This window comes from Chlamydotis macqueenii, chromosome 10, assembly GCF_036417535.1.
Source record: "Chlamydotis macqueenii isolate bChlMac1 chromosome 10, bChlMac1.mat, whole genome shotgun sequence".
NCBI lineage: Eukaryota > Metazoa > Chordata > Aves > Otidiformes > Otididae > Chlamydotis > Chlamydotis macqueenii.
The window spans coordinates 1945747-1964538 of record NC_141565.1 but is presented as its reverse complement, the minus strand read 5'-3'; the positions used below and the strand labels follow the sequence as shown (position 1 = coordinate 1964538).

Genomic DNA, 18792 nt, shown 5'->3' with positions numbered 1-18792 from the left:
GGAGGAAGTTATGCTAGAGGCCTCCATCTTCGTATTTAGAAGAGAATATGAGGTGATGAAACAAGCCTCTGCATTCCATGTAAAAAGGATTCCTACTCATTAACACATATAAATGCTGATGGATAATTAAGTAATTTGGGAGACAGACCATGCATATGGCAAGGATATTTGGTATTTTATGACCCTTTTCACTGACCTATGTAATTACTGTGCTGCCGGCTAGCACAGCAACATAAAGACTCTGAACATCTCCATTATTAAGTCTGTTTCAATTCTAAATGACCTTTCATTTTTGTTTTGCTGGGATCAAAAAAAAGGTTGTTAAATTTGGTTATTCCCTCCAATGCTATTAAAGAGAAAAAAAATCTGTAAACTTTATTAAGTAATCAATTTCTAAGCCACCTACAATGTAGTGTAGAAAACAGCCAACTTATATTTGTCAAGAACAATTCACGACAAACCAATTTAATTTCCTTCTCTGACAGGGAAAGTGGCAGGATGGATAAAGAGAAGCAGTAGATGTGACATTTTTATTGTAGTAACATTTCAATATGTGGCATTGTTATAAAGAATGCTTATAAATCATAGGACTGTATTAGAATACATGGTGGTGTCACCTTGAGCTAGAGCAAAACTTACTGAAAAAAATGAGTTTAGGGAATAGCTGTTAAAGATATGCTCCACTGATAGAGTATATCAAGTAGAGGTCACCAGAGTCTGTCCTGGGACCTAGCCCGTATGTTCATTTAGGCTTCCAGCTTCTGAAAGAGAAATTACAAATGTGCAGTTGACACAAAGCTGGGAGGGAACGACAGCAATTTGGAGGTTAGTCCCAATATCATCTTGAGAAGTCCAAAAATCAAAAAGTTGAGCTTTGGTAATAACAAATGAAAAGTCCTATACTTGGGAAAATGAAATCCAGTGCACCAGTACAAAATGAGAATAACTCTTTGTGCAGCACTGCATAAAAAAAATGGGACTTGCATAACTTCCTAAACTCTTCTGTACACCGACATTGTGAATTATGGATTTTTTACAGAAAACCAATAAGAAACTTAAAACTTCTTGTGAGGTCTTCTTCCTCTGAAATGAATTTAGCTCATGCTTTTCAGTAAGGAATTTCTTGAAATTTACCTTTAAAGTATCTGAGCTGACTCAAGATATTTAAGCTGACTTAAATAGACTGAGATTAAAAAAAAACAAAACAAAACAAAAAAAACCCCCAAAACAGTGCAAATTTCTAATGGTGGAGAAAGGGGAGAAAACCCCAACACATGCATCCAGTGTAGGAGGAATGGGGTGTGCACCTTAAGACAAGAAGTATCTATAAACCATTTGGTTAACTAGGTTGAAGTAGGAACCTAATAATTGTGATAAGGACATTTCAAACCCTGATACAAGAACCTGTGCTCTGAAAAAGTTTAAGTCATACAAACTTCAGTTGGCAAACATTTACCAGAGATGTTGACAGCAATATTTTGCATTAAATCTGCCAGAATATGAATCTGTGGGCAGAAAAGGCAATTGTAATTAGGTACCTCAATCTAGGAAACCATTTAATCACTTGCAGGTACTTAAACACTCTCCTGAATAGATGCAAACTATGCTGTTTCCTGCGTTAGGGATTATAATTTAAGGTCACTGTTGTGGTTCCGGGTCTAAATGATAGCAAGTTGGTATACAATGAAGGTCTAGAAGGGGGATTTAGATGCTTAAAGAGCTTTGAGAATCTGAACCTAAAAGAAATAATTTTCTTTGCTTTATAAATATGAGAGTATAAATAGGAGCAGCATGTAAAGCTCATAAACAAGTCTCATCTTGAGTATGATACTCTCTGGACGAAATTAGACTTTGGCTGGAGTAAAATAGTGGCATACCAAGCCGGTTAAGGTGACTTCTCAGAAGACATATCTGCGATCTTAAATGCTTTCTGCAGTATACTCAAATCCCCACCCACTTCTCTCCACTGCTACCTTGCAGCGTTAGTTCTTGCCAAACCTAGATCCTCCTTACATGCTCACCAACTTTGTGTGATACTTGGAAATGGAGAAAACTGCTCACTGGAGTACTCACGTAACATTACAAGTAACACACTTGCCAATTGACAGTCTGAGAAATCTGCGGGATACAGCAGCTGTCCCTCCACCTCTGCACTTTGGCCAACTCATCAGCTTCCCCTCAACACGCACTTCCTAGCACCTCACCCAAACGACGTCCATGCATTTTGGACTTCTGCACAACAGGAGGAAGATGATTCTCTGTGAGCAGAAGTAGTTTCTGCTGTCTGTAGCACAAGTGTAAGTGAGTAAAACCAGTGGGACAAGCCATCATGCCCACGGCTGCGTAGCGTAGAGATGGCCGTGCTAGTGTTAAGCTCTTTCATCACAGTAACGCAGAGCTCCGCACTGCTTAACTAAGCTATCTTCTGCCAGTTTGGGCATCTCTGTGCCGTGCTGTGGAATACGCGGAATTACGGCACTCCATATACTGTGGAATATGACCACAGGCATGTGAATGATAACCGTGCTTAAGCGGCTCTGTTCAGGTGTTTAAGCCAAGAGCCATGTTCCATGGACAGTGCTTTACGGCTAACGTAAGATCAAGAGCCACTGAAGGATCCTGCATGAGGAAGCTAGCCTGCTCCTGTGCTAAACGTACCCTGTGGCTAAAAAAGGGATGTAGTTTCCCAGTGATTAGTCCTGCACCGTCCCTGAGCTTTACGCTCACTTTAAATTAGCATTCAATTTTGAAATAAATATTACAGATGAAGATTATCTTAAAAAGAACACATAATTTATATTTTAAAAAACTGACACTATTTGTTCTGATGTAACCCATAAAAGTTCCTGCTCTGTGAGGCCCAGTTAACATTTCTTATTGTCTTTAACTAGTTAATCTCTACCAGTTTAAAGGCAATTTTTTATGCTTCATTGTACTTTGGAAAAGCAATTCTGCAGGACAAGAACTCCTCTTAAGTCTTTGGTGCTCATGCTGTCATAGACCAGTCGAGAGGTGTGATCTGTCTCTGCACTCAGAGTTGTAGCATTCATCCAGATATCCCTGTGAATGACAATCGTCTTGGACACGATGTGCCCTCACAGTGTTTTTAAAATCCTATAGATGTTTAAATAAATGCTTTTATCTTCTGCAGCCACATAGGTATTAACACACACAATGCTCACAGAAAGACACCGGATAAAATGAGTATTTTTAGAATTTCCTCACTTCATAACCCAGTACAATAGCTATGATGCTACAAATAACTCACTATGAGTTCTTCTTATAAGCAAACAGAGGAAGTATAAGTTTAGGAAGAGACAAGGAGATCAGACTGGACAATATACCAAAATATAGTTTTAGTATAGTTAAGGAAAAATCTTAAACATTAGCTTTCCTTTAGATCAGTAAAAATATAAACATTTTATTCCATAGGTCAATTTGAACCTTGGGCAGAATTGCCTAGCACTTAATAACCATCAGTGAGTCCAAGTCTTGTCTAAGATAAAAGGCAACAAAAGCAGTGAACTATTAAATTTTTGGCCAACTTTCTGAGCTTTGGAGACACTTATGCTCTTACAAAAGTGGGGTTTAGTTGGGTGATGTATTTTTTTGTTTGGGACTCCTACTATATTATTGTGTGGTTTTAGAAAGTGTTTTAACTTTTCTCTTCTGGAGGGCATGTTCTGTCAGTGAAGAAGTGATAAAGTCACAGCAGAGTTTAAAACTGCTGGCCAGAAGTTGGCCTTGTGTGTTTTCCTCCAATTCATATGACAAGTTGAACAGCTTTGATAAGAACTGGAGCATCAGCCATCTGATTACAGCTGGCTTTGTATGCGTGACTTAGCTAGCAGGCAATGTCTGAGTTTATATTAGTTAGTTAAGGTGAAAAAATAAGCATATTCGAAATGGATTCTGAAGGACTATCAGCAATTTCTGTTGAGGCTTTCTTGAGGTATTACTACGTTGAGTCCTGTTGCTGTGTGTTGGAGGAGTAACTTCAGCGCTCTGTAGATCAGCATCCTTATTTCGGCCTACTTTCCACTGAACAGGCCCAGTTCTGTTACGGATCCCTACCAAGAAAATTAGTAAGTAGCTTCTGATTTCCCTCTGGCTGTATTTCAGAGGTGTATTTGGAGACATTTACTCAGCTACAACCAGTGACTTTCAAGCTAACATGTGTTCCAGTACTGTGATTTTACAGGGATTTTTGACAAACTTACCTATAGTGCTGCAGTTCTGATTCCAGCTGCTGAATGTGTATTTGCAGATGTGGCACTTTGTTAGCTTTCACTTCTAGCTCCTTCACTTTGCCCAGACTAGTAAGGACGGCGTGCCTCGCCTCTTCAACCTTCTTCCTCATTTCTGCTTGTTCTCTCTTCAGGTTATGGTTGCAGTCCTCCAGGCTGGCCAGAGCTTCCTGAGAGCTCTTCAGCTCTCTTTCCAATTCTTGGTTGAACCTAATCGCTTCCTCAATTTGCCCGTCCCTGGAGCTCCGGATGAGTTCCACTTCCTTCAGGACACTTTGAAGGCACTGGGTCTGGGAGTGGTTCTGCATTAACTGTCTCTTACTCCCTATAAAGCAGGTCCCCTCTTCCTTATGGTTAGCGTGGCTTTTCCGCAGTCCTACCTATAATGAACAGGAGCAGAAAGCAGGAAGAAATCGATGTGTTTTAAAGCAACTGACATTTTAATCAAGACTGAAAATGGCAGGATCTTTTTTTTTTTTTTTAATGATGTATAGTTGATCAGCGACTAATAAGCTACTTACCTTTGTGAAACACAGAGACAAGGAAACAATCCTGCAAAGTAGTTTTTGAATATGTATCTATACATTTAATTTTAAAACTACTCATTAAAGTGGAAAATTAGGTTACTGCAAAACTTTGTGTAGCTTTAATTCATTACTTGCATCTGTCCTCAGAAGGCAAGTGGTATTCTGAAAAAAATGTATTTCCAGTTATGTTTTTTAAGTCACGTAAAGTAGAAGTGAACAGAGAGCAGCTGGTGGTGTCCCAAACCTCTAATCTTTGTCCTCCTTCTTTCTGGGGCCTTTGACTGGTGACTTGTGTTTGCTTCTGCTTTTCGGATGAAAGTGGTAAAGGTGGCTTTCACCTGCCGTGCTGGACGTTGCAGATGGACGGCCGGTGAACTCAGCCCTCCTGTGCTTTGCCTGTTCTGTGCTATTTCACACCAGAGTAATGTAACTGCTGCTAAGTATGTCTGTGTTTCACTTGAGCCAGTACAGAGAGACAGATACCAGCCCCAGAATCAACAGGGCTCTGCACGGGAGCCAGGGACTGTTCATCAGCCCGTCTCCAGATCAGGCTCCGACTCTGAACTTGCGTAACCACGCTCTGAAGAAAATGCACTTTAATGTTTCTGAGGGAAAGCTCTCAGGCATTTATGACTGAGCCATTGCATGTGCTCGTGCAGGTAAGCATCCGAAAGTTTTTTCTTACTTTAGAAAAGACCCATGATGGTGCATTACTGGTGTATAACCGACTGACCGCACACGCAATAGGAAAAGCAGCAGCACACGCTGAGGTTTGTTAAACGCAGGTCTTCTACCGCTTTAACAGGCTGGCTTTCAGCACGTCCCTTAAATACGCACAGAGTCATGCTGGTGAACGCGCACCGTTTCCCCTTAAAGACCCTCTGTAACCCAACTTCGCTACTTTACCCAGGGCCGCCTTCAGCTTCCGCGGGGCGATGCCCGCGGCCTCACCTGCAGGGCCAGGCACCGCGCGTCGCTGCTCTGCAGGGCGGCCCGCATGTCCTCCACCAGCTCCCGCAGGCTGCCGTTCTCCTCCTCCAGCGCGGCGATGCGGTCCTCGGCCTGCTCCAGCGCCACGATCTCCTCGTAGCACTCCCGCGAGCAGGGCCCGGCCGCCCGCCGCCGCCCCGCCGTTGCCTCCCCGCTGGTTCCGGCCGGTTGGCGGCGGCGGCGGCGGCGGGGGCTGCGCAGGCGGATCTGGGTCTCGATGTGCTCGCTCTCCCGGCCCAGCGGCAGGCGCGGCACGGCGCGGCGCGGAGCGCTGCCCGCCTTGGTGCTGAAGTAGCCGCAGAGGCGGGCGTGGAACTGGCGGAAGGTGAGCTCGGCGGAGAGGCCCTCCCACAGCCCCGCACACTCCTCGGGGTCCGCCGCCGTCTCCGCCGCCTCCTCCAGCCCCAGCACCTGGCACAGCGTCCGGAAATCCTCGCCGGGGATCTTGCCCGCCCCGGCGCAGTCCAGGTGGTGGAAGATCTCCTGCAGGTACTGGTCCAGGCCGGTGGCCAGCACCACGATCTCGTTCTCCACGCCGCGGTCCAGCCCGTAGTGGTAGGCCAGGGCGCTCACCAGCCACTGCGTCCGCCGGGCCGGCCGCCCGTACGGGTCCCAGCCCTCAGCCGCCTCCATCGCGCTCCCCGACCATCCCGGCCCCGGGGCAGCCGCCTGCGCCCCTGCCCCGCCTCGCTGCCCGCCCCGCTCGGCGTCTGCGGGAGGGCGGGGCGGGGTCCCGGGGACGGAGCGGGGCCCCCATAGCCGCGCCGGAGACCGCCCTGCCCCCGGTGGCAGGGCCTCTCCTCCGTCCCGCCGCCTCCCCCACCGGGAGCCGCTTTCGGCGGCGGCCAAGCGCCGTCCGCTGCCTGCGGGGTTCGCTGGGCAAAGCGGGCCGGTGCCACTCCAACTCCCTCTGTCAGGAACAGGGTTTCCGCCAAGCCTGAGCTCCCAAGTTTGTTTCTGACTTCTTAACGAATTTCTTTCTGGTTCCCTTTGAACAGGAGCAAAATGATAGCATCACAGAATCGGATTTGACGAGTAACGGTTGTGATTTAGTGAGCGGTCCCATTAAATTAGTGAAACTAATGTGCTTAAAAGTTGATTGTCTTCCTGTTTGCTGAGATTTTTTCACTTCTGTAGACATGGTGTCTTTACGGTATCGGTACGCATTTCTTAGGCTATTGTCTGTGACAGAGACGCATAAACGATAAACTAGTTCAAATGACTGAGCTTTCCAAAGCAGTGATTTTTGTCACCTTTTGGCTGTGGAGCAGGACCTGCATTGCCGAACGCAGCTGTGGTCAGGGAGCAGCGTGAGCAGGGTTGTTCCGCTGGCAGGGACATGTCATGAGGCAGAGGTGACTATGGCACCGGCAGTGCCCGAGGTCTGAACAGGGTGGCAAAGTTGGGGTGTTGGTATCAGGCTCCATTAACAGCCCCAGGCAAGGCAGTGAACTAGGTCTGGGGTCCCGTCAAGAGCAGCAGCCGACAGGGCTGGTGGAAAGGGTACACTGCGGGTCCGAGGTCCATCCAGTAGACTGGGCAAGGACCAGAGATAGGTACACCTACAGCATCCCTCAGGGAAGGACGGGGGCTCAGCGCTGGGTGGAAATGGAGCTCTAGGGCAGGGAGACCCACCTGAGGTGGCGCGGGACAGGCAAGGCTCAGAGCCTGGATGCTGCTTTTACTTCCCACAGTTGCATGGGAATGGCAACTACTTCTGTGTGCTATGCATCATTAAGAAAGAGCATCCTTTGGAAGACTGTTGACGTCCTCATTACTAAAAATCAGATTTCTGATTGTTTCTGTGGTAGGCTGGCAACGTACAAGGCTGACTGGCTGCAGAGCTCCTTTTGGTTTTTCTGTTACGAGGTGTGGGCTCCCCCAGGGTACTCTGTGCTCCACGACCTCCCTACTCTTAAGGGCCAGGTTTTATCCACCAGTGATCTTCTGTGTATTTATTATCCAAAATGCTGATGCGTTTTGTAATTGTGCAGTTTTTAGAAACCTCCTGTCCAGCTCATGGATTTACTTGAGGGCTTTTTGAAAATGTATTACTGTACCTTAAATAATCTTTCTGCCATTTTCCTCTTGTTTGAAGTGGTGTATAACTTGTAACATCTGTTTTTGATTGACTCGAGGAGTGACTGGGCGAACTGGATGTGTATGTATTGCTTATTCACTCTCATAGCCACATATACCTGTAAAACTTAGTCTGGTAATGATTTAATGCAAAGAATTGACTTAGGGTCAAAGCGTCCCCGTAATGCAGCACCAGAGAGAGACAGGAAAGACAAAAACATGAACCGTGAATGGTTTTAGTAGATACTGTGTAAACCCACATCTGTTGTCCCCACACACCAAACCAACTGACCCCAGCACCAACTAAAGCATCAGGGCCCTGGAGTTAAACAATGCAACAGCCTAAACTTGTTTTTATCCAACTAGTTTTAATTGTAAAAATATTTATCGTGTGGAAATAATTGATTTAAAGGCTGCCAGAATCTTTATCAGGCTATAAACCTGTCAGCGTAAATTGTACTTCAGCACCTGCGCTTTCCAGTTGGGTTTCTTGGTGGTGTCTCTGGCTAGAAGAGAGACGTTGTTAACAGCACTGGGGAGCGTTTGGGCCTCTGTTGAATTCCCCGTTGCCCATCTGCTGGGCTCCTGGTTTGAAAGAGCAAAGGACGTAAAATGGCATGGCAAATCCTTGGCTTTCTATGTATCACTGTAATAGAGAAATGAGAATGGTGAATGTGAACTGACATCAATCTGCCAAAGTTTTGTCTCTGAAAGAAAGCAGATACTTGATACCAGCAGAACACCCCAAACCTTTGGCCGCTGAATTTTGTTTGATTTTTCAGGAAAAACTCTGACGGCTGGCCAGTTGGGCTTTGCATTGTGTTTTCTTAAAAAACAACCATCCGACCAAAGGCTTTTAAATGCTAGACAACTGCAAAAACAACTGGACCAGAGAAATCTTAAATGTTGCTGTAGCGTCCCTGTGACAAGGGGGTTGGGTTTAGCAGAAGTAAACTTTTCTTTTGCAGCTGCTTTTCTTTAAACTAAACCATGCATTGCTCTACACATAGCCTTTTGTACAGTGCAGTGCTCCCGATACCAGAGCTGCAGAAAAGCCTGGCACAGTCTGATTACAATGACTCTTGTATTTACTCCCAACTGCAGCAAGACTAAGATTTTACTCCAGACCCGGACAAGGTTTGCCTGTTCTTCGACTTACTCTCTAAACCTGCTCAGAGAGACGGCAACATTTCAGGGAGTATTGCAGGACTTTCTCTGTATTAACTTGTTTCCCATTCTGGTAATACACTGCAGTGTGGAAGTATCTTGAAAGATACTGTGGAAGGAGCTGATGGGAAAGCAGAATCTGAATGGAACAACTGTTTCTACAGTGTGGTGCTAATAGTTGGAAATTAGAAGTATATAAAATACTGCTTTTGAAATTACTTATCTGGTTTTTTTTTTAATTATTTTAAGAGGTTAAAAGGTGCCATGATCAGACTCAAGCTTGTTTGCTGACATCAATACTGGAATACTGATTTAAATTGTATTTAGGTAGCAGCATGATTACTTAGGGCATGTAAACTAAGTTTATAGAAAAAAAATGGCTTGAGCTTCAGTTAATTTTGGTTTTATTTCATAGTTTCTATATGTTGAAGGACCAAGGATCAGCACAGTTTGTGTTTCTGTCTGACCTTCCAGGATCTCAGTAGTCTGCTCTCATTAGTGTGGCAAGTTGTTGCTTGGTACAAGGAGCCAGAGAGAACTGCTGGCCTGTAGAGAATGCTCATCTTACTGAAAGATCACTTCATTATGGTAAAAAAAAATATATTTTATTCCTTGCAGACCTTCTACTGCTAAGGAAAAGAGTGAAAATGTAGTGCTAAGTACCTAAAATTTGTTTTCCAAACCCTTTCCAACAAAATCATACTGTGATGTTATTGATACTTTAAAAAATTGTTGTTCCTGAGGCAGTTGCTTTCCTAAGGAACTCCAGAGATGAGTTACAATAATATTTGTGGTGCAGTGTTGTTCTTGGCGCGTTCTTGAGGTTACTTGCGACTCCAAAAATGTTGGGCGTTGTCTTTTTTGTTTGTTAGGTCCAGTGCATTGGGCCAGCTCTGTGTATACGGTCAGACAAAGAAAGAAAAATGTGATCGAGCGTCCCCGCAGTCATGTAGTTCTGCTCCTGCCTGCAGCATGTTTTCCTCTAATGCTGACACAGACAAGAGTTTCGATGTACGCGTCCAGTGAGCGTGTAGGTAATTCTGATAAACTGCAAAAGGCTGGAAAGATGTTCTATGTGTTCAGAGCCACGGAGAGCAGGTTGGGTGGGTACCAGAAAGAGTTTCAGCGGCCAACACAGGGCACCTTAGTAAGCTTCTGAACAAAAGGGAAATGTCTGTGTGAAAAAAAGGAGAAGGACTGGTGTCTGGAGCCTCTCTTGCTGTGGAGCTGATGAGAAACCACTGAAGTTAACAAAAGACCTTACCTAACTGCAGCTTGGTGTTTCTCCTGAGTGATATTGCTAATACATCATGGTCTTTCTCTTGGTGTAAACTATGTAAAGGGAAGGAACGATGTGTTGCGTGGTCTGCAGAGGAAACAGCTGCAGCTCTCTGAGTAACCAGGTGTTGTAGTTGACATTTCTTAGCTATTCAGCATCTGGAACAGTTTTAAGGATCTTCTACAGTAATTAGAAAAGAGAAATCTACTGCTTTTAACTTTTATTTAGTGGTGGTCATGGGGTAAATGTGTGTTGGTTTTTTTAATGAACAAATTTTGGAGTAAATGGAGGGGGAATTGGAAATAGACAATAGCGTGAGACCAGGATTTGGCCTGTGGTGCTTCAGTCAGTATTACTCCTGGCTTTCTGTTTTCCTAGCCGCCAAGTTTGCCAGCAGTTCCTGCGTAGGCTGTAGGAAGCAGACGTGATCTGTGCCTCTGCTACAGCCTTTTGACTCCTGTTAAGAGTGTATATCTAAATTACTCCAGAAAAGTATTTTCCTTCCAAAACATTTGTGCTGTCTTAATTTCTGCTGTAAATTAGACCATAGATTCTCAGGATAAATGTGTATTATTTAGATTTAGCATTTTTAGAGCCTCTTTGCTCCTGGATATTCCTAAACACCAGAGATTTTGATCCTTCTGGACCTTATGTGCTTTTCAGTTTCGTATGAAAAATTCAGGTGCTGTCATTGGGTTTGTCCGACTTACCAAACCCAAGGCATAAAGGCAGCGGCAGATATGGGAATGGGGTGCAGAAATCTGTATTCTTCTGTTCATAGAATACGCCCTGAGATGTTGAAGCTTTATCTATCAGGAAAATGTTTCGCGACAATCATGTTTTACTCCATTGACATTTTAATTTCTACTCAACTGCTTTTTCTCAGACAACTGAGATGTCAGCCTGAGTTCCTAATGATGGGTTGTGACACGTAATCATGTGGGAAGACAAAGAGAACCCAAAATCTGTGAAATTAATTGTCCCACCCTTTTTCACTCCCCTTTGTGAAATATTGTCAAGCTGAGTGGACTGAAGTGGGCTTAAATAATGAGCTGTTCATATGAAAAACAGGACGTGTGGCTTGTGCAAGAAGACAAAATATTTAATTATTATTTGATATATAATTTTTGAACTAGTCCTGTAATGGTTTTGCTGCTGTCTGAGGGAAGCTGATAGGTAAGTTGTGTGTATATGGAATGGTAGTTACAGTTTAGGCAATTGGAGTCTCTGAAAAGGGAGCGCATGAAGAACAACGAACGTGCCTGAATTCACACTACGGTTTGCTGCTCAGTGGTTCGGTGTGTAGAGAATCCTGTGTTACTGTCTCCAAAAAACATCCCTCTCTGTTTCTGTCTGGTTTATTCTTATTTCTGTTGAGTCATGTGGATGGTCACGCTCTTCAGATTGTTGAAAGGTGAACATGCTTAGAGGTTTTCTTGATTTGTTAGCGGCACACATAATTGATTACCTACTATTGATTGCGGGCAATCCTTGTGTCATTCCTTTGCCCGCTCTACCGTAAATATCATCTGTGCTCAAGGCAACAAAGACAAATTTATCCAGTGGAAAAAAATATTGGAAATGTTTGAAAGGGAATGTGATTGCATTTTGAGGGGGCTTAATTCTAGGTTTACGTGGTAGTGCTTACTACATTTTCAGATTCATAAAAGCAGAGATGGGATGTGGACAGGTGTTGCCTGGCTGCAGACAGGCTGTGGTGCAGCGCTCTGTGCCACTGGCTGCTGTTGCCATTGCCGGTGCTGCAGTGGCTTCCTGCCCTGCTCCTTGCTGCGTCGGGCAGGAGTGGCACGGAGCTGGCAGGGCGTGCGAGACGTGGAGGAAATCACTTCTCCACAGCTTTAGTTCGAGTGGGTAGCGCCCACTATTCGTTACGATACACAGGCTATTCAGAAACGCTAGCAGTGGAGAAAAGCATACTAAAATGCAAGTAAGGTGTAAGCGTGTTGGCAGGGAAAGCCTACGCTGTTTGAAGGATGTGAGGAGTCAGCGCCGAGAGGTACAGATGCACTGGTGAGATGTTTTCACTCGCCACTGGAGCGAGCGGCTTTGGGAGCATCGACCTGCACGACAGCTAGTTCTGCTCTAGCACAGCTTCACAAAACAGCAGCTCCCTGGAGTTGAGCCCCCACCCGCACTTGGCTGCAGGAGCTCCTCTGCTTCCTGAAAATGCCGTGTGGTCACAACTCCACCGTCTGCTGCAGTTAGACAAGAAGCTGGCTGTTTATAGCCTCAGATGACAATCCCCCCTTGTCACTTTTTTGAGCCTTGTGTTGCTGTTTGCTGGACATGTTGAGGCACTGTTACCCTGGCTTATCACTTGGAGACTTTTGTCTGGGTTGTCCCTGTGCCTCCAAATTAATCCATTGGGTATATGTGTTACATGCATTTGGGGGTTGGACTAGGTCACCTTTAAAGGTCCCTTCCAACCCAAACTATTCTGTGATTCTGTGATGTTTCAGATGGGAATTTCTGGACCTCCTCACACTATCCTTCCTTGCTCCTGCTGTGGTTCTAGTAGTGATTTTTATATCAGCACTGAAGTCAAGATGTTTGTTTTGTTCCGTAGCCTTTGAGTCCGTTGTCTGGCTGCACATCAAGATGGCAAAGCAAAAGAAAGATGATAAAGAAGAGGTGACAGACCTTAACACAATCTGCTCTAAAAGCACTGTTGAAGCGGAAAACCTAGAGGTGCTTGGGGCTGGTGGACATCAGACCCCAGAGGGTGAAAGCAGCAGGCTCCTCCCTTCTGAAAGCAGTTGGATAGACCAGGATGGCTCCCATACTGTGACCTGCACGCTCACAATCTCACTGGCTGTCCCTGCCCTGCCTGCAGGTAAGTGCCAGACACAGGGCTTCCTAAGAACTCTTATTACTTCACAAGTTTGTGTGGCAGAGTCCTGCATGGTTTCAGGAGATAATGTTAGAAAAGATGTTAGCTGATTTGCATTGTCCTGGGTAGATTGCTCATGAAAACGGCAGTGGGACAGGGGAGCCCGTTGTCACTGGGTGATTGTCTCCAGTGACTGAAAACCCTTCCTGACTGCTGGCTCCTCAGTAGTCACGGTTATTCAAGTTGATCATCTTAGCTGGTGCTTATTAATCAGTCAGTGCATTATTAAATGAAAATAAAGGTAGTTGGTTTTTTTGTGTACCTACTCAATTTTGCTAATTATGATTTTAGGAAGTTTAAAGGTGGTATTGTCATTTTAGGAGAAGGCTTTCAGCAGACGAGGTATGATTCTCTGTGGCGTAGGGGTGTAGCAGGAGCAGGTACGTCCAGCCTTCCCCTGGGCAGTGTGGAACTCTGCCTTATGGAAGTTACTTGGGTGACAGGGCATATGTGCCTTGGGAGTTGCAATCACTGGGCATTGTGCTGCAGGAAGAGATGAAGGGGGGAGTTCCGGGAACTTTATGGACCATCACGGTAGTTAAACCTGGGTGAGAATTGCAGGATTGGGCACTGGGATAAGAGTTTGGTGTTCAGCGGTCATCCATGTTCAATCAATCATTTTTCTGTTGTCATACTGGAATGCCTGTTACCATTTGGTCATTGTGGAGAGCATTAATTCCCCGTGAAAGTATCATCTTTGGTCACCTTTAACACTTCCAAATAATTCTAATAGTCTTTCTAGGACAAAAGCAGAAGAAATCCAATCCTCCTAATACGCAAGGAAAGAGAATTCAAGTTGACAAACCAGGAGCTACTCCAAGAACGCAGCGTTACTATCACATTGAGTACTTCCTTCTACCAGATGACCGCGTACCTAGAAAACGGGATTTGGTGGTGTTTGGGGTGGTTGCAAAGCTATTTACAGAATCTGATTCCAAGGTAAAAGATGTAATAAAACTAATGAATACAAACTGTCGTATACGGAAGGTGGGAGGATGTTTTCAGACATGGAGTGATGTAGTTGCACATTGTTTTAGCAGCTGCTTAGGCCTTACTACGAACACAGGTACAGAACAGATATCAAGGACAGAATCTGATTCTGCTAGTCCAGATCAGCAGTAATAACTTACATTTGTAGTAAGAGGCTGGTGGATTTCAGAGTATTTTACTTTTATTTTCCTCTAGATTATCAGTTACTTGGGATTATAGCTTTTATCTTTCAAGTACTGAGATAATAATATAGTGATTTGAAGGCAACTCTCCATTTTATTAACAATGAAGAAAGAAATTAGCTTTATATCTCTGATCTTTGTTAAGGAGAAAAAGATTTTTAAGGTACCTGAAGAATTTTGCAAGTTTTGTTTTGTTTAGACACGTCTAGCTGAATCCTGCACATTCAAATCCAGGAACCTAAAAATTGGCTTTATTGTTTTGAATACAATGGCTGGTTGAGAAAATATTTCTTAATTTTTTTCAGAGAGAGACAGGGAGACACTTGGTTTCCAAGCAACCTGTATACTCTCAGGTTTTGTCTTTGCATGACAATCTTTGTAATGGCCCTCTGATGGCTTTGCTCTTCTTCTGAGTATCAGCTTGATGGTTTGGTTAAGCAAAATGTACTTGCAACGTTTCTGATTGAAATGTGTTATAGTGGCAACTGAGCGCTTTGTTCTTACAGGTTACCAGCATACACATGTGCTGGTGTGTTGGTTTTGTAAATAGCAATTCAGCATTTTAAAGTGTACATGCTTCTTTTACAGTATTCTATTAAGTCTTCAGTCCACAATCTCATGCTGAGCAACAGCTTAATGGCTGTTTGTTCTTACCTCAGGCCTTCATATCAGACCTTGACTTAGTAAGACTGCTTTGTCTGAATCCAACAAAATAATCCGCTCTGACACAGCGGGAGGGGGGTGGAGGGGGGCATGTAAGACCCAGCACGAGATGGAGGAATAAGAAGTGCACGCTTTGAGAGTAGTGATGGCAGCATGTGAATACAAGTTCTTCAGTACTGGTCAGCCCCTGTCAAGATTTCCATCTTTTGTTTCCATAGGCTCTTACACCATGGTTTGACAATGACAAGATGTGGATATCATGGAACCATAGTGTTGATGTCAGTGTCACTAATGAATACCTAATAAAACTAAGAGATCACAAAATAATTTTAAAAATCTGGGATACCAAGGACAAAGTTTCCTCAAAAGCGAAGCTTAGTACACCAGGCACTGCTTCTTCACTACAAAGGGGTGCAGAGGCTGTTGGTAAGTCTAATGCAAACAGGCACATTATAAAACATACCTGGAAATTGTGACTGCACCTACTGATAAGTTACTGTTGAGATTATTTGACATTCATATGTCGTTCCCACTAAAATAATCCCTGCTTGTTTGTGTTTTAATGAATGCGTGAGTCAGTTTCTGAAAATTTTGATGGCAGGAAAATATAATTAGGCCTATAATCTGAGCCTATGAAAACAAGTGAGTTATTTGAGATTGTTGGGTGGTAATGTTACTGATAAATGTATTCATTTTTCAAAGATGGATTTTGCTTTTTGTTATCCTGAGAAGGAGCAAAGCTTGTACATCCGCATTGTTATGCTGTGCATCTTTCGGTTTCATCTTCTCCCCCTTGCTGTCTCCTGCATTCCCATAACTTGAATCTATGCCTAGATTTTGGCCACACTAGCTTGCAGGTCAGTGGTTTCAAAGACAGTTATTTAATAATTTAGAATTAATTTTTAATAGTTTGGTTAATTAGAAGAGAGAGACCTTGTTAGGGCTCTTATAGACTTGTATGAAATGAGACCTTGGTCCCTAATAAATACCAGAGAACTAAGCATGAGATGAAGCCTATAGGAAATAGAGTATCCTTGGTTCTGATGGCCTGAAACTACCATTAAAATTAATTTTAGTATTAAAAAATCATAGAATGATCTGGGTTGAAAGGAACCTTAAAGAGCATCCAGTTCCAACCCCCCTGCCCTGGGCAGAGACACCTTCCATCAGACCAGGTCGCTCAGAGCCCCGTCCAGCCTGGCCTTCAACACTTCCAGAGACGGGCCATCCACAGCTTCTCTGGGCAACCTGGGCCAGCGCCTCACCACCCTCATAGTGAAGAGTTTCTTCCTTATGTCTAACCTAAATCTAGTCTCTTACAGTTTAAAGCCATTACCCCTTGTCCTGTACTATATGCCCTCATAAAAAGTCCCTCTCCAGCCTTCCTGTAGCCCCCTTTAGCCACTGGAAGGCCGCTCTAAGGTCTCCCCAGAGCCTTCTCTTCTCCAGGCTGAACAACAGAATATGCATAGTTTTTTAGTAAAATCTGTAATTCTTCTCTCTTTCCCATGTGTATCAGTGGATGGAGATTTGCTGAGGTTATAAGACTTCAATTTCTAGTTAAGAGTGGGTTGGGTTTCTTTTGATTTAACTTCTTCTAATTTCTGAGAGCATTTGATTTTTCTCTGTAAGGTAGATTGAGCGCCTGAGTAGCTGTTGTTGAGGAGTGAAGACTTGTTTGTAGTTCAGTATTTTCTGAAGAGGAGCCTTACCTTTTAGTAACAAGAGGAAGGCAGGACAAAGAATTAAAAGCTTTCCCTCCCGAAGTTGCGTGCTTTCAGAGGAGTCTGTGTGGCAGAGTCCCCTCAGCTCACTGCCAGGGCTGTTTGCCTCCTCTGCAGGCTCAGTGTTCCGGGAGTTCCTACCCGCCTCAGCTGCACCAACATTTTCTTCTGACTAAGTATTGTTGTACAGTACACAGGGAGGACATTTTATGCTAGATTCTTCTGTGGACTTTGAGGTAAATCTCAGTAACTCTGGTGATTTTCATCTCCAGATGAACAGAACTGAAGTCTAAGAGTGGCTTTTCACAGATAGTAGGAAAAGGGGAAGAGGTGCCGTGGGAAAATCATAGCTCAAAATTTGAGTGGCCCAACCAGACTAAGCGATGAAGTCTAAACCAGGGAATTTATTTTATTTTAACTTTTTTTTTTCCTGATAGATGGGGTAAAACATGCAGTGCTATTGCAGAGAAAGTTATTTGAAGACAGTGAGCCAGCACCCAGCTGTACAAAAATCAAAGCAGCAAAGGCATCCAAGGCACAGGAGTCTTCAGCCCCTCCTGTTGAAGGTATAACAGTATGGAAACTGGAACTGGCTTATGGGTGAAAAGGGAGCAGGGTGCAATGGGCCAGCAGGAACAGGGCTGAGGAATCTACTGAGGGAACAAGGTGTTGCAGGAAGAGTGATGGTATTACGGTTAGAACAAGTTTTGAATAGCTTTGGAATAGAATTGGACAGAAAAGAGATTTAGCGGGCTCACAGTTTTTAAGGGACACTAGGAAAAAGCATTGGGGTTTTCTGCTGCTTCATGTTTGTAAGTGACTGCATTACCATCTGGAGCCATGACTAGAACATAAGTTCCCAGATTCTGGAGAAGTCTGAAAGTGTATTCCCGACACTGGTGGGATCCTGATGGTATGCAGTTTTGTACTCTGGCCTTGCCTTGTGCCGGCTGAGAACCTGCTGCAGTACTGCTGCATAGAACAACAAGATCTGGCCTTGGGTCGGGTTCTCAACCTGGTGGCAGCGTGTTTGCACCCACATCTTCTTAAACCGTGCTGCTGGCTTTCCTTGTCCCTTTTGGGGCCCTGTTCACGTCTGCTCACTGGAAAGCAGGGATCTCTCTGTGCCTGGGCGCTGGTGGATTGAGCAGCCTTGCAGAGCGCTCTGCTGTGAGCTCGGAAAGCGCATGGTCCCACCTTACAGTACCTGACCAGAGATCACGGGGGTTGAGAGCTCACAACAGCTACTGAGGTCCAGAGCAAATGAACAAAAACTTAATTAATGAAAATTAAAATAAATACATAATGCTGGGAATTCTGAAAAGATGAGGTCCTTGGCTTTCCAGTGGGGCTACTAGGGTTAGTGAAAACCTTTCGCTTCATTTTTTTATACTTCGATTTTCAGTCTGCACAATGGAGATGATAATTGACATGTTACAGAAAGTGTTAAAGTTGAGAAAGCAAAAAGATGCTTTGACAATGGGTGTTACAGAACCCTCTAGGAGGACTTCAGTTCTTTTGCTATACCAGGATTACTGCTTGGGTACTTTGTAAGAAATGAAGCAAGACCTCCGTTGTGCAGTAGGAAAAAAGCTAACTTTGGAAATATTTTTTCACTGAGCAACACAATGAACAATGGTGTGCTGCCTGGGGCAGAGGACCATGGTGAAATGTGTTTAATCGTCATCTGAGGTCTCAGATACATACATGTACCAAAGGCTGAATTCAAGTAGCATAGACCTTTTCTTTTGAAATTTTCTACTTTTAGGCAGTTGGCCTTGCAATTTAATAGTTATGTTCTTAGGATGTTTTTATGAACAAAAAATGTCCAAAAAGTACTGGAAAGCAATTATTATGAAACTCTATGTTTCGACTTCAGTAGTCTTGTGAAAATGCAAACAAAATGTTTGCTTCTTTGTTTTCCTTTGTTTATTTTTTCCTTAATTTTAGATTTTTATGGTGAAAACAAAACAGCTAGGTCCTCACTGTGTGTTACAGCTGTGATTTTATTAGATCTACATACAAAAATGGAC

General features: G+C 44.0%; 2 protein-coding genes across 7 annotated transcripts in view; one reads left to right on the top strand and one right to left on the bottom strand.

Annotated features, from left to right (window-relative positions):
• The window catches only part of EFCC1 (EF-hand and coiled-coil domain containing 1), a 51723-nt gene extending 45256 nt beyond the window's left edge, over positions 1-6467 (bottom strand). For 2 of the 6 annotated variants that reach the window (XM_086755257.1, XM_086755260.1), the window contains exons 1-2: positions 5726-6467; positions 4221-4627 (exon numbers count right to left, since the gene is read on the bottom strand). In XM_086755257.1, coding sequence (XP_086611383.1) covers positions 4221-4627; positions 5726-6397 — 1079 coding nt within the window. In that variant the 5' untranslated portion in view covers positions 6398-6467. The remainder of the gene's footprint in view (positions 1-4220; positions 4628-5725) is intronic. The other 4 variants (XM_086755256.1, XM_086755259.1, XM_086755261.1 and 1 more) reach the window with 4 other exon arrangements.
• LOC147599453 (uncharacterized protein CFAP92-like) lies at positions 6150-17363 on the top strand. Its single transcript, XM_086755832.1, has 5 exons — positions 6150-6253; positions 12877-13143; positions 13943-14139; positions 15254-15461; positions 17197-17363. The coding sequence occupies exons 2-5, from the start codon at positions 12909-12911 to the stop codon at positions 17361-17363; spliced, it is 807 nt and encodes a 268-aa protein (XP_086611958.1). The 5' UTR covers positions 6150-6253; positions 12877-12908.
• The last annotated feature ends 1429 nt before the right edge of the window (positions 17364-18792 follow it).

Bases quoted from the DNA above. Each gene is read 5' to 3' on its own strand.
- LOC147599453 (XM_086755832.1), top strand. From the start codon at position 12,909: ATGGCAAAGCAAAAGAAAGATGATAAAGAAGAGGTGACAGACCTTAAC. The intron at 14,140-15,253 runs GTAAAAGATGTA...TTGTTTCCATAG, and splicing joins TTACAGAATCTGATTCCAAG to GCTCTTACACCATGGTTTGA. The intron at 15,462-17,196 runs GTAAGTCTAATG...TTTTCCTGATAG, and splicing joins AAGGGGTGCAGAGGCTGTTG to ATGGGGTAAAACATGCAGTG.